The sequence below is a fragment of the Pipistrellus kuhlii genome, unplaced genomic scaffold (genome assembly GCF_014108245.1).
Source record: "Pipistrellus kuhlii isolate mPipKuh1 unplaced genomic scaffold, mPipKuh1.p scaffold_m20_p_4, whole genome shotgun sequence".
NCBI classification, from domain to species: Eukaryota; Metazoa; Chordata; class Mammalia; order Chiroptera; family Vespertilionidae; genus Pipistrellus; species Pipistrellus kuhlii.
This window is the reverse complement of record NW_023425540.1, coordinates 72,337,539-72,351,375: the sequence shown is the minus strand read 5'-3', so window position 1 is coordinate 72,351,375 and position 13,837 is coordinate 72,337,539. Positions and strand designations below refer to the sequence as shown.

At 51.6% G+C, this 13,837-nt stretch overlaps 1 protein-coding gene across 1 annotated transcript; it reads right to left on the bottom strand.

Moving 5' to 3' along the window:
• Positions 1-267: 267 nt before the first annotated feature.
• SSC4D (scavenger receptor cysteine rich family member with 4 domains) lies at positions 268-12,013 on the bottom strand. Its single transcript, XM_036410868.2, has 11 exons — positions 11,729-12,013; positions 9,450-9,634; positions 7,815-7,850; positions 7,269-7,574; positions 6,242-6,319; positions 5,177-5,491; positions 4,018-4,095; positions 3,361-3,435; positions 2,934-3,245; positions 2,168-2,245; positions 268-1,259 (listed from the first exon to the last, which is right to left on the bottom strand). The coding sequence occupies exons 2-11, from the start codon at positions 9,601-9,603 to the stop codon at positions 943-945; spliced, it is 1,749 nt and encodes a 582-aa protein (XP_036266761.1). The 5' UTR covers positions 9,604-9,634; positions 11,729-12,013; the 3' UTR covers positions 268-942.
• Between the last annotated feature and the right edge of the window lie 1,824 nt (positions 12,014-13,837).

Here is a 13,837-nt window from a genome sequence, read left to right as displayed (position 1 = left end):
ACCACCTTGCTATGTGACCTTGAGTAGACCCTTTTGTAGGACCGAGATGTCCCTATATGTAAATGCAAAACAGGGATGGACTAGGAGACTCTCTAGGGGCCTTCCAGGCCTGATACTGAGTCAGCTTTTCCAGGATGTGATAGGTCTGCAGAGAGCTCTCTGATGATGCTCTTGAACCGTCCTCCATCCCCAAGCCTCCAAAAAAAATCTTTATCGGTCTCTCCTGCTGCCACAAACAATGCACTTGTGTCCAAACACTGACCTCAGTTAAAAGACAGGGGGAACAATGCTTTATTGACTTGGCACCTATGAATGGATGGCTACAGGCCCCCACAGTTCTTTGCTATTGCAAAGTGGGGGCTCTGTGGTGGGGGCAGCATAAATCACAGATGCTGGTTCTAGCTGCAGGGAGGGGCCACTGTCCCTGCTTTGGCCCCTCCAGTCCCCTTATCCAGTCAAGCACCATCAGAGCCTGGGCCCTCATGGAACAAGCCAGGGCAACGACCCAGGTTCTTCTACAGTCCCAGGAAGGCTAAGGTAAGAGCTGCAGGTTTTTCCTGACTTCCCTCTTCTTGGGGGATCCCAAGATGGGTCGTGGGTGGGGGAAGAAGAGACCCCATTTTCTCCTGAATCACCTGGAGTGGGTTCCAGGAAGGTAGGATTAGGGGTGCTGTACCTGGAACCCTACCAAAGAGAGAGTCATTCCCTTTCCCCAGTTTTCTGTTTTGGCTGAGCAGAAAGTGGAAGCTCTCATTGAATTGGGTCCACACAACAGTTGAGGGATAACAGCCCGGTTGTCCCATGTAGGACCAGACCATTTGGGCAGGCTCTCTCCCAGGCAAGAGGAAGGAAGGGCTGAGCGAACTGCAGTTGTCACAGGAGGAAGGCTTCCTGGAGGAAGGGGCAGACCACAGTAGGTTCCTAGAAGAGGCGGTCTGCAGGTCACAAGAGCCGGCACAGAACACTGGCATCCTCGCTGTGGTCACAGTTGTGGGCATCCCAGCGGATATGAGAGCAGAGCAGAAGGGTGCTTTCGTCCCCACGGCACTTGACATTGTCCAGGAGGATAGGGCCTCGGCCTGGGCCAAAGTGGGCTTCTCCAGGGGCTGCCAGAGCTTGACCACAGCCCAGCTGGTGGCACAGGACACCGGCTGCCCTCAGGTCCCAAGCATCATCACAAACAGTGCCCCACCGCTGTCCCAGGAAGAGCTCTACACGCCCCTCGCATCGATGGGCTCCGTTGGCCAAACGTAGGTGCCCTGTAAGGGGACAAGGCGGGGAGCTGGAAGGTGCTGGCCCATGCCTCGCCACTCCCAAGCAAGGCCAAGGAAGGGGTAGAGGAGGCAAAGGGTGTTGGTATGAGACACAGCACTGCCCTGGGAGCCACTGGACAAGAGCAGACAAATGAGATTAAAATAGGATGGACGGCCGACACCGGTTTGGCTCAATGGATAGAGCTTTGGCCAGCAGGTTTGATTCTGGTCAAGGGCATGTACCATGGTTGCGAGCACGTCCCCAGTGGGGGGCGTGCAGGAGGCAGCTGATTGATGTTTCTCTCTCATCTCTCATCGATGTTTCTAACTCTATCCCTCTCTTCCTCTCTGTGAAAAATCAATAAAATATATTTTTTAAAAAAGAATGCTTTAATAAATAAAAATAAATAAAAATAAAATAGGATGGACATCAGTCAATACTCAGCCTCCAAGTGGAAGAACATGTACAAGCCTTTGTGGGGTGCTCTGGGCATGTTGGCTACCATGTCCGCTCTCTCCTTAGTCCACGGTTCATAATCCCAGTACCTCAGCGACAGGGCTATCCTCTGTGTTTGTGTCCTCTGACGTCATCATTGTCTCCTGAAGTCATCACTGCCTACCTCACCCTCGGGATTCCCCAGGCTAAAGAGCAACTTCTTTCATTTCCCTCCTCAGGAAAAGAGCCCTGTCCCCTCATTTTAAGCTACAGATTCCTCTAACTTAAAACCTACCTCCCTCTTTCTGAACACTATACCTCTATTAATGAGATTTGAGACTAGCACAAAAGGGTTTAAGTTCCAGGACATGGTAAAATCTGCTGAGCTACCTAACTCCAGGCTGTGACCTCTTCTGATCCTGGTCCTTACTACTATCCTGATGCCCCTACTTTTCTCTCAGGGGTTGTGGGCACCTACCGTCCCTGGGCCGAGGCGTGGGCACTCGGGTGGTCTCAGAACCATCCTGCTGGACTTGCAGACCTAGCTCCTCTGGGCCTGGCTCGTCAAGGACAAAGAAAAAGATGGCTGTCACGTTGGGGAACATGTTCCTAACCTCGCAAGGGAAGTCTGACCTAGTGACAACGAACTTGACCGGACCCTGAAAAAGCCCCCCCTCTCCTCCCTTTGGATCAGAAATGGTGATTGTACGTTTTTTCACCCTGGCGCTCAAAACAGAATTCTTTGTAGCCTACCCTTTGCGGCCAAGGCTACTAGGCCCCGGGGTTACCAAACTAGGGCGAATATATCCATTCCCAAACCAAGCAATGAACAGCATTTTAAAACGTGTTAAGACTGCAAACTCCCCTATCTTATTGATTCCTTCCAAAGATCAGGCACTTGCTTCCAAAAGCTGATTAACTCTCCGTTTATTAGAGCTTTGGGGGGGGGGGGGTTGTCCTTGACTCAGCAGAGCAATAGCATCCCAGCCCCCACCCTTGACTTTCTGAATTTATCCCCGATCTCGGTCTCTCCCCCGCACCCCGCCCCAACCCCGCCCCTCACTGCGGCAGAAGGCGCGCCCTCCCCAGGCCGGCCCCAGCTCGCACTGCCGGAGGCTCCCTTCCGGCGCCGCCCGTCCACGGCCGGGCTCCGCCTCTGCGGATGGCGCGTCCTCCCCGGCTCCGCCCGCGGGGCCCCGCCCAGGGCGGAGCTGCCCCCGTGCGCGGCCCCGCGGCGGGCTCACCTGCGCAGAGCGCTCCCGCGTCCTCGTGGTGGCCGCAGTTGTGCTGGCCCCAGCCCAGGTGGAAGCAGTCGCTCAGGCGGACCTCCGTGCCGGCACAGCCCACGTTGTCCAGCAGGATGGGGCCGCGGCCGAAGCCGAAGTGGCCGAGGCCGGTGGCGCCCAGGGCGGGCCCGCACCCTGCCTCACGGCAGGCCACGCGCGCATCCGCGAAATCCCAATCATCGTCGCACACGGTGCCCCAGCCCCCGGCGAACATAACCTCCACGCGGCCGCGGCACGGTCCCGGGCCGCCCACCAGCCGCAGCCGCCCGCCTGCAGGGCGCACAGGCCCGGGGCCAGAGGGACTGGGCTGCAGCCACCAGCTCCCAGGCAGGGTCCCAGTCTCCTCTTTTCCCACCCGCCGCGGAGTCCCCGCTCTGCCACTTACTTTTCTTCCCGGCGACCCAGGGGGCTGTGGTGAACGACGCTGTCTCCCTGGAAGGCAGGGCACCAACTCGTGTGGCTGCGGAGACAGGGCGCCTAGATAGAGCATTTGAAAGGGACAAAGAGGCCTCCTGGCCCACAGTAGGGCATGGGAGCTTCCTGCTGAAGTCCCCCAACGGTACCACATCTGCACCCCACACTCAACCTCAACTCTGGAGTCACCATCTGGATTGGTGTGGTGGTATCCTCTGGAAACTGGTTGGGAACGAACCAAATCCTATTTCCAGGCATTATCCTCATTTCAATCCCGATGATAGTTTCAACCCTAATTTTAAATGTATCCTTCATTCAACTTTTATCGCAAACCTCTCACAAGGCCTCTTAATTCTCACCCTCACCACCAACCCAAATTTTTCTTAAGAGCTTTGAAGAAATTGCTTACTATAATACTTCTCTCCACCTCAGAGGTCTGGATTTCATCCTTGCTCCCTTTCTGTTCCTCTGTTCTCTCCCCTGTCTCTACCATCTGGTCAAAAGCTCTGGCCTTCCGGTCAGGCCCCCTTCCTATGGATCTCAACAGCCTCCTCGATCCCCAGCCCTACGCACCTCCCCCCTACCATGAGAGCCTGGAGGCTAATCAGGCTCAAGCTGGGCTCCTTACCCTCTGGCTCTGTGCGCCAGGCCCAGTCCTCTCTGGTGGCTGAGGGTGGCAGTGCTGTGAGAGTCGGGGGCCCTAGAACTAGAGCAGGAAAGAAGGGAGCAGAGTCAGAGGCTGAGGTTCTAGTTCCTGGTCAGCCTTTGGCTGTCAGGAGGATAGAAGGGTTTCTCTGAGGAAGACCACAGATTGTACTTCCAGAGCTGGGGGCTTGGCCCCACCTGGGGTCCCAGGAGGTCTGCCCCACTTTGACAATGGTCATAATTCACTTGTGTTGTACAAGCGTACACATCACAGTTTACACAGGACTTTCACAGACATGCCTTCATTTCTTTCCGATGTTCTCAGAAACCCAATGTGTGTCCAAAATGGAGAGATAGAGAAGGTCTTGAGACCACAGGGGTGGGCCATGCACAGTCCTGAGGGACTTAAGAACGAGACTCGTTATCCCCATCCTACAAATAAAATAGGACTAGAAAGGGCAAAGGTCATGCTTGAGACCATGCAGCAACGTTAGCCGTGACTTTGCCAAGGCTCACTGTGTGACCATGGGAGTGGCTCTGCCTCACTGGGCCTCAGCTTTCCCATCTGTGAACTGGAAATTATGGCCCCTGATCTGCGGTGAGGCATGGGCAAGCATTTATACCTTATAGAGTGGAATCCACTTGTGCAGTGCCATTATTGGCCCCATTATTTCTGTATCTGCTCAAAAGACTTCTTAAAATGGAGAGGGGCCAGGTGAGACATTATAAGAGCATCGGGATTAAAGAGGGGTTGGGCTAGGTAATTCTAGGGACACACTTGGGCTGCAATGTAGTATTTCTTGGGCAATTATAGAGTTCTATTATTTTGAAGTGTTCCATGAAAAGTACTTAGGATATGCTAAAAAATTCCTGGGGCATTCTTGGGGTACTGTTAGATAGTCTTAGAGTGTTGGTAGAACAACACTCCAGTATTACACAGCTGTGGAGCTCACCACAAAGAGTACTGACGTTTCCTGGGGCACTGAGATAGTAACAGTAATTTTGGGGCCTTTCTGGATTACTCTGGGAAACATCAAGGTAGCCACCAACCCCCCTGGCTGCCCAAGCCCCACTTAGGCTCTTCCGGTATCTGGACACGGCCTCATCCCGCCCACCGACCGTGGTTCGGCCAGAGCCTGCACCTGCGCAGAGCGCTCCGGCGTCCTCGTGGTGGCCGCAGTTGTGCACGCCCCAGCCCAGGCTCAGGCAGGCTGCCAGGCGGGGCTCGCTGCCCTCACAGTTCACGTTGTCCAGCAGGATGTGTCCCGTGCCATAGCCGAAGAAGGCGTTAGTGGTGGCGGCCAGGGCCTCCCCGCAGCCCAGCTGGCGGCAGACCACGGTGGCGTCCGGCAGCCCCCAGTCATCGTCGCACACTGTGCCCCACAGGCCTCCGTGCAGGATTTCCACTCGGCCCTGGCAGGGGCCTGTGCCCCCTACCAGGCGCACGCTGCCCTCACCTGGTGACGGTGGGGGCAGAAGAGGGGGCAAGGAGCAAATCCCACAGGACTCTGCCTCCCATCACCTCCTAGCCCAATGCACTTCTACAATGCCCTAGGCCCACCTCATATCCACAGCGCATGGGGTCTGGGAAGCTAAAGCTCTGGAGAAGCTACTCATTCACCCCCAAGGCACTGTCCCCTCAAAGTCCAGATTGGGGTGGTGTATGGGATCTTTGACTCTGTCATTCCCTGCTCAAGAGCAACCCTCCATGCTCTCCTGAGCATCTGGGTGGTGCTGCTTCCTCCTTTAAGACTGCACTAAAGCCTCTCACCTTCCTAGGTGCAGCACCAACAACTCCTCCAGAAAGCCCTGCCTGATCTCTGCTGGACTGGACGCTCTTCCTCCTCTGGACTTCCTTGCCTTTTATCTGTTGTGCCTCTTTTAGGTTGCTTTTCACTTTCTTGTTCTACATCATTATCACCATTTCTGTGCATATCTGACTCTCCCATTAGATTAAGCTCAGGCGCTCACCTCTCACTTTCTCCAGCCCATGTGCTGACTATTTTTAATCACTCTATAGGAATGAATCCTCTTTCCCTATCCAGAAGGTGAGCAGCCGGAGGGGGTACAGAAGGCAGGATGGGGAGGAGGAATGACCAGACTCAACCATCAGTAATCTTCTCACTTTGGGTTAATATCACAGACTGATCTCTGGGTCCCTCTCCTAAGACCCAGGTCCCCCCCCCCCCCATATTGCCTTTACTTACCTTTCCCATTCTGGGTAGTGGTAGGGGGTGCCCTACTGGTTAACACTTTCTTTGTTGGGGGTTGTGTGAGCAGGAACTCTGGAAAGGAAGGGAGGGTGACAAATGGATCTTTCTGTTCTCCATCCTCACACCCTCAGATGTATAGGTAGCAGGGTGTGGACCTCTAAGGTGTCTGCTCCTCAGGGCCTTTGGTCCCACAAAGGATGAAAGCCAGGGATATGAGAGGTGAAAGGGCCCCCTGGGTCCAGAAAGCCTAGCTCTAGAGGACTTCTTTTAGTGCTTAAAGCAGCATCACATCCTCTGAGAACTTGTTAGAACGGTAAATTCTCAGGCTCAGTAGAAACTGGGATGGGGCCACAATCTGAGCCTTCCAGGGGATTCTTTTGAACATGAAAACCACTGCTCTCATGATCAAAGCCTCTCAGAGGTTTCTGCTGCAACTCTATGCCGAGTGGACCTGTGGCCAGTGATGACCCCAATCATCTGATTTTAAAAATGGGAAGGGGATGCCAAAACCGGTTTGGCTCAGTGGATAGAGCGTCAGCCTGCGGACTGAAAGGTCCTGGGTTCGATTCTGGTCAAGGGCATGTACCTTGGTTGCGGGCACATCCCCAGTGGGAGGTGTGCAGGAGGCAACTGATCGATGATTCTCTCTCGTTGATGTTTCTAACTCTCTGTTCCTCTCTCTTCCTCTCTGTAAAAAATCAATTATATATATATATATATATTTTTTATTTATTTATTTATTTATTTTTTAATGAGAAGGGGACTTTGCTGGAATAGCCAGAGTCCTATATGGAAGGAGTAATATTGAGTTTTGACCAAAGTCACACGCTGAGCTAGAAGCACCACTGGAGTCCAGGGCTCTTGGCCAGCCTGGAGCTCTTCCCCAGCACCATGCAATGCAGCCACTGGCTTGGTCTTCTACGTGGAACAGTGTTACCGCTGGGAAGTCCCTTCACTTAGCTAGCCTTCAGCCCAGCTATCTGACACAGTCTGCCCTCCCAGGTCACAGGGCTCTGCTCACCGTCACACAGGACAGCCACATCCTCGTAGTGAAAGCAGTTGTGGACTCCCCAGCCTCGGCTGCCGCACTCGCTCAGAGCAGCTTCCTGACCACGGCAGTCCACGTTGTCCAGCAGGATGGGGCCTCGGCCCTGCCCAAAGGCAAGGGGCCTCGGCACAGGGAGCGCCAGGCCACAGCCCAGCTGACGACATACCACATTGGCGTCCACCACGTCCCAGTCATCGTCACAAACGCTGCCCCAGGAGCCGCCATGCAGGACCTCCAGACGCCCCCGGCAGCGGCTCGGACCCCCCACCAACCTCAGTTCTGTGGAGAGGGTTGAACTGGCACCTGAGGGATCCCTGGGTCCAACCTACAGGATGCCCATCTTGCCAGGAAGTTATGGGAGCCTCAGGAACAGTCCCTTCTAGATCTCATTTCTCCCTTTCTATATAATGGGGAGAATGGTGCAATCCCCTTGGGACATCTAAAATAATGGAGCTCTTCTGTCTGAGCATCTGAGCATCCGGGTCAGAGTGGGGTGGGGGGAGGAGCAGGGGCACCTACCTGGAAAAGACAGTGGGGTGGACTGTAGGGCACTGGCTGAAACAGAGTGAGGAGAGTGTTGGCCCCCCTCTTCCATCATGCCCCTCCTCTTCACTACTCCTACTTTCCCAAAGTCTCACCTCCTCCCCTGACTGTCCCAGATGGCCTCCTTGCTTCACCCCTTGCCCATTGGTCATGGACCACCCAGAGGGAGCTGCTTAAGACAGATCTGTTTATCTCACTCCACTGCTAATTTTCTCAAAGACTCCTCATTTCTTACAGGAGGCCCAACCCCTGAGCTTTCTCTGCAAAGCCTTCTAGTATCTTCTGATCACCTCACCTTACTTCTTAATATCCCATCAGTCTTGTCTCCAGGGCTTGAATCATGCAGACTCCTCTGGTCAATCCTGCTCATTACAGCCCTCGGGAGCCTTCAAGACCCAGCTCAGAACCCCCTCCTCCAGAAAGCCTTCCTGGAGCCCTCAGCTAAAAATGCTCTCTATGCTGAAACCAGTTTGGCTCAGTAGATGGAGTGTTAGTCTGCTGACTGAAAGGTCCCAGGTTTGATTCTGATCCCCAGTGGGGGATATGCAGGAGGCAGCTGATTAATGTTTCTCTCTCATGGATGTTTCTAACTCTCTCTCCCTTCCTCTCTGTAAAAAAAGAAAATCAATAAAATATATTTAAAAAATAAAAGTGCTCTCTATTCCTTCTGAATCACTGGGCACCACAGACACTCCCCTTTCTGGGCCTTCTGCCTGGTGATGTGTCCATGCCTGTCTCATCTCAATGTTCCCCAGAGCCCTCTGCCCTAAGCCTGTTACTCAGCAGATGCTCAGTAGCTCTGCTTTAAGTGAGTAAACTGGTTTTGGGGTTCCTTATGACTTCCCTCAAAACTTTACCAGTTCTCATGAATGTACGTTCCAGGCACTGTGCTCACTGCTTTATGTTGCCTGGCCCACTTAATCAATAGGACAACTTATAAAGTAGGTAGGATTTTGCAGATGGGGAAACTTCAGGTTCAGTGAGGTTAGGCAACTTGCTCAAGGCCACACAGCAAAAGGTAGAACTGGGATTCCAACCGAAATCGCCACACTTGCCTTTACCTTACAATTCTGAGTGCCTGGCCTGAGAGGCAGGGAGGAAACAGGGAAACTGGCCTATCAAGGGAAATTGAAAATGCCATAATAGTCCACTTGCTCACAAGCTATCACTGTGTTTAGACACTTTCACATTCATCACTTCAGAGAATCCTTATAACAATGCTCTGAGACATGTACTAAGGTACCCATTTTACAGAAAGAAGAAACTGAGACTTGGTTTCTTCATTTTTTAAAGTTAGGATAGTCCCTAAGTCATTTTATTCCATTTATTCTACCAGCTGCCTTGCCCATAGCCACCCCCTTTCCCTCCTTTCCTATTACCAATGTCCCTTAATTGCCCCTACTCTGTGCACATTGATCCCTCATCTCCATCACCAAGCCCTCCGCTTCTCCAAGTCAAACCCTTAGCTCTAATCAACCCTGGACAGATGTCAGAGATGAAAAGAATGTTGGAAACTGCCTCATTTACAGACCACCTCCCACCATAATTTTACAGAAAACTGAGCATCAGAAAGGCTCAGGGAAGTGGTTGGGGTTAGGGGGAAGCACTCACCCAGTGGCAAGAGGAGGAGGAAGGATAGGGCTGGGGGGAGAGGTGCAGCTATTGTACTCCGGTCTCCAGGGCTCCACACCCCGCTCTGATCTGGTTGGGGACCAATTGGAATTTCTGCTTCGTTGGGTGTCCAGCCAGTGGATGATTCCATCATGGAGCTGGTGAAGAAGTCACAGCAGGAACATCTGGAATGAAAAATTCCAAGTCACTTCTTCCAGCTGGAAGGGCCCAGTGAGAGCTTCAGGGGGAAGTGATATTTCCACGTGGGTTTGGCATTCTGAGTGGAGTCAGCAGGAGCAACAGCTGGGAGATGAGAAGGAAGGGAGCACAGATGGAAGCTGAGGAGGAGTTCGGTCTGGCTGGAGCAGAGAGTGTGAAAATGAGTGGTGGGAGATGAAGTTGGAAGGTTGCCTGGGTCCAAACCAGAAAGGCCACTCAGTAGCTGAGCCCAGGACTGAGTTTATCCTCCAGGCCAGTGCATCCCAAAGGGTGGTGTTGGTGCTTCTGGTGGCAACCCACATAAATTTAGGGGGAGATAAATATTTATGGTTTTGTTTTCATTGCTTATTTTTTGAACAATGCCTTCTATTTATGGCAAAGGGTCCTGGCTTTCTATTTATTGGAACAATATAAAGTTTCTCTTTAAAGTTAATGTAAATCAGAAGAAATGAGTCAATTAAAAAAAATCAAGGAAATATAGTTCCTGTGACTCACAAATATGCAAAAAAAATAAATAAAAATGGTGAAGTGTTAAGAGAATAAACGCCATTTGGGATGCTCTCTCTTTTTGGGATGAGAAGCCCTTGAGGATTTTTTGTTGTTAAATTTTAGATTGTGGTATACAAATAAAAAAGTACTTAAGTCATATGTAGAACTCGGTGAACATTTACATCATGTAACCAGCATCCCAGAAAGACCCCCCCGGCCTACTTCTTCACATAAAAACAGGGGTAGGGTGCTGGCTTAGGGAATAGTTCTGTTTTCAATATATTGAGAGTACAGGTACATGGTTGCCCCATCCCAGCACACATACCCCTCCCCCATCTCTCCCTGGCCGTGCCTCGGCCTTGGCATACAAAGAGTCTGGTTGGGGAGAGGATGAAAACCTATCTGGATGTGGGCACGGGGTTTTCAATACCCCATTCATGGGGCCTAGGACAGCCCCCAGTGGAATAATCAGCTTTTGTCCTCCCTTTGCCTGGCCTGGAGACAGCTGGGAGATGGGAGTTGAGAGCTGTGAGTAGGGGGAGCCACAGCCCAGTTTTTGCTGAGGAGATCCATAGTGATTGGGGTCTGCCCCCCACTTCCTGGGCCTCAGGCCACACAACCTTCAGGCTGCTGGAACACTTGCCTCCAGGTCAGGTCAGCCCCCACCATGTGAATATGGGGACAGCCAGTTTCCAGGGAGCCTGGCTGGGAAACCTCAAGTCACCCCACCGTATCCCCTGCCACCCCAGTCTGGGGGTGATGGAGAAGGACCCTTGATCCTGATCTCCACTGACCTCAAATCCCAGCTGACCCAAGAGCTCCCAGTGGGCTCTTGGAGCCTGCCTACCTCTAGCTCCAAACTTGGCCCCAAGCCTGCTTCTGCCTCACTCCCTGGGAACCTCGGTCAAAGTGAAGGTTAACCATTCCCTGCCCTCTTTGAACTTGGCTTTCTAAAGCTGTGATCGCCAACCTTTCGGACTTCACTGACCACCAGTGGTCCATAGGCCATCGGTTGGCGACTGCTGCTCTAAAGCACTCTCACTCTCTCCCCACCCTTCATGAGTACACCTTCTGCCCTGAACTGTCTCTTTAAGTGCAGGGCAGGCAGGCCGCACAACACAACTCCACCAGATCCATCAACTACTATCTACCCTGTGTGACCTCACCTCGCTAAGACTCGCTGTCCTTATCTGTAAAATGGGGTTAGTAATACACTTCCCTCTTGCAGTTGTTGCTGGGTTAAATACGTTTATAAAAGGGGTAGCTCTGTGTCTGACCCACTGTAAGTATGGTAGCTATTATGACTATTATTGTCTTCCCACCTAGACTGTGAATCCTTAAAGGCAGGGACTGACTAGATATTTATTCAATAGTAGGACCTGGCCCAGGATGGGCACACAGGAAATGTTTATTGAATGAAGTCTAGTGCCGCAGATTCATGGAATGAAGCAATCAGAAGAAGTCTGGGAGATCATCAAGAACAACTCCACATCTGACCAGTGGAAAACTTATCACACACACACCCCTCACCACCACCACCACCACCACCACCAAAGGTGAAGAATTCATACCTGGGGGAATGCTCTGGGCTCTTTCTGTCCCTTCTTCTACAGTCAATCCAGGGTCAAATCCCTTTTGCTGCCCCCTGAAGTTTAGGAGGGGGTAGGATCCCCCAAATGCAAATCAACACAGATCTTTCTTCCTTTCTTTCCAAAGCTAGAAGGTGAGCAGAGGCAGCGTCTCTGTCCATGGAGCTGGCTGGTGGCCCAGCCTGTCTCCACCCGCCCTTAGGGGCAGAGGGAGGCAGAGGGAGCGTGGAGGTGTCCTGCACAGTCTGGAGCAGCCCTAGAGAAGGGGCATCCAGGCAGAGGAGGAGCTATAAGGGGGGTGGGGGACTGGCTTGGACACTCAGGGCCAGGCAGCCCCTCCTTCCCCTCCCCCCAACTCCAGGTCTCAGGTTTCAAAAATGCCTGGATTGGTCTCCACCCCTTTGCGGGGCAGCCAAGCATCCCTGCTCTCCTGTGATGGCCCTGATTCAACCCCGCAGTCCTGTTCCCTGGAGAGTCCCTTTTACCAAGACCTGCCCCACAGCCCACCTGCTGGCTTGTAAACACGGCCACAGGAGCCAGAATGTGCATGGTGAGTTTCCCACGTAGGTGGTAGAGTCTCTGATTTTGCTACTGATTTTATCTTACTATGGTTCCTCTTCAGTTCTGGTACCTTGTGGGCCTTTGTCGTTATAGGTGACAGGAGGAGTGGCATGTGGCTTATTTTTACCTTCAGTGAATAGTTTTACCTTCAGTGAAATGATGCTCCTTCTCCCTGGAACCACAGAGCTGGAGGCCCTGCAGGGTGGTTCCCAAACCTGACTGTATATCCCAGCATGCCCAAGGGCTTTTTTTTCCCCTTGTGATTTTAATTTATTTTTAAATCCTCACCAAGAACATTTTCCATTGATTTTTAGAGAGAGTGAAAGAGAGGAAGAGAAATTTATATATATATATATATATATATATATATATATATATATATATAATTTTATTTATTTATTTTTTTTTTTCTTAGAGAGGAAGAGAGGGACAGAGAACCAGAAACATTGATGAGAGAGAAATATCGATCAGCTGCTTCCTACACACCTCCCACTGGGGATGTGTCCGCAACCAAAGTACTGCATTGACCAGAATCAAACCCGGGACCCCTCAGTCCACAGGCTGACGCTCTATCCACTGAGCCAAACCGGTTTTGGCAAGAATTTTCTTAAATAAAGAACATTTTATTTATTTGTTTGTTTATTTATTTATTTATTGTTAATCCTCGCTGGAGGATATTTTCCACTTATTTTTAGGGAGAGTGGAAGAGAGAGGGAAAGAAGGAAACATCAATGTGAGAGAAATACATTGATTGCCTCCTGCATATGCCTTGACCAGGGCCTGGGGCAGGGAGGAGCCTGCAACTGAGGTATATGTCCTTGACCAGAATCAAACCTGGGACCCTTAGGTCCGCAGGCCATGGCTCTCTCCATTGAGCCAAACCAGCTAGGGCCCAAGGGCACTTTTAAAAATATATAGGGTGTCCCAAAAATGTATATACACACTTTGAATAATTATAAAGGCAGTGTTTATTAAAATACATTTCATTTTCAATATTGAGCTATCAGCTGTTAAAGTGTGTGTACATTTTTAAGGACACCCTGTATATAGATTATTGCTCCCACTACCTTTGGCCCAGAGATTCCGATCAAGCAGTTCAGAGATGGGTTCCCCCTAAAAGTGTATTTCTCAAAAGCCCCTGATGCTCAGACATGTTTGGGACCGGAGTTTAGCCAAAGCTGTTTATGTTGCAAGACCAAGACCAAGAGTGAAAAATGGAGACGCAGCCCATGCACCTAGAAGGACTCAGTTTCCTGACTCTCAGATCTCACCTTGCTTCGCACTTTTCAGAAAAAGAAAACTCTCTGATGGGAGGTCTGCCATCACCCTGCTCTCATTCCTCCTTTTCTCCTGATCGTCCTTCCTCCCTGGCCTGAGGAACCACCACCACCCCTCCCCACCCCCCCACCAGTCCAGACCTCCTCTCCTTCTGTCTTCACAGGGACCTCCCTCTCTCCATCTGGGTGTCTTTTCTCTTCCCTAGTCATCTGCTCTTTCCCAACTGGATTCTTCACTTTGTGTTTCTAAGCA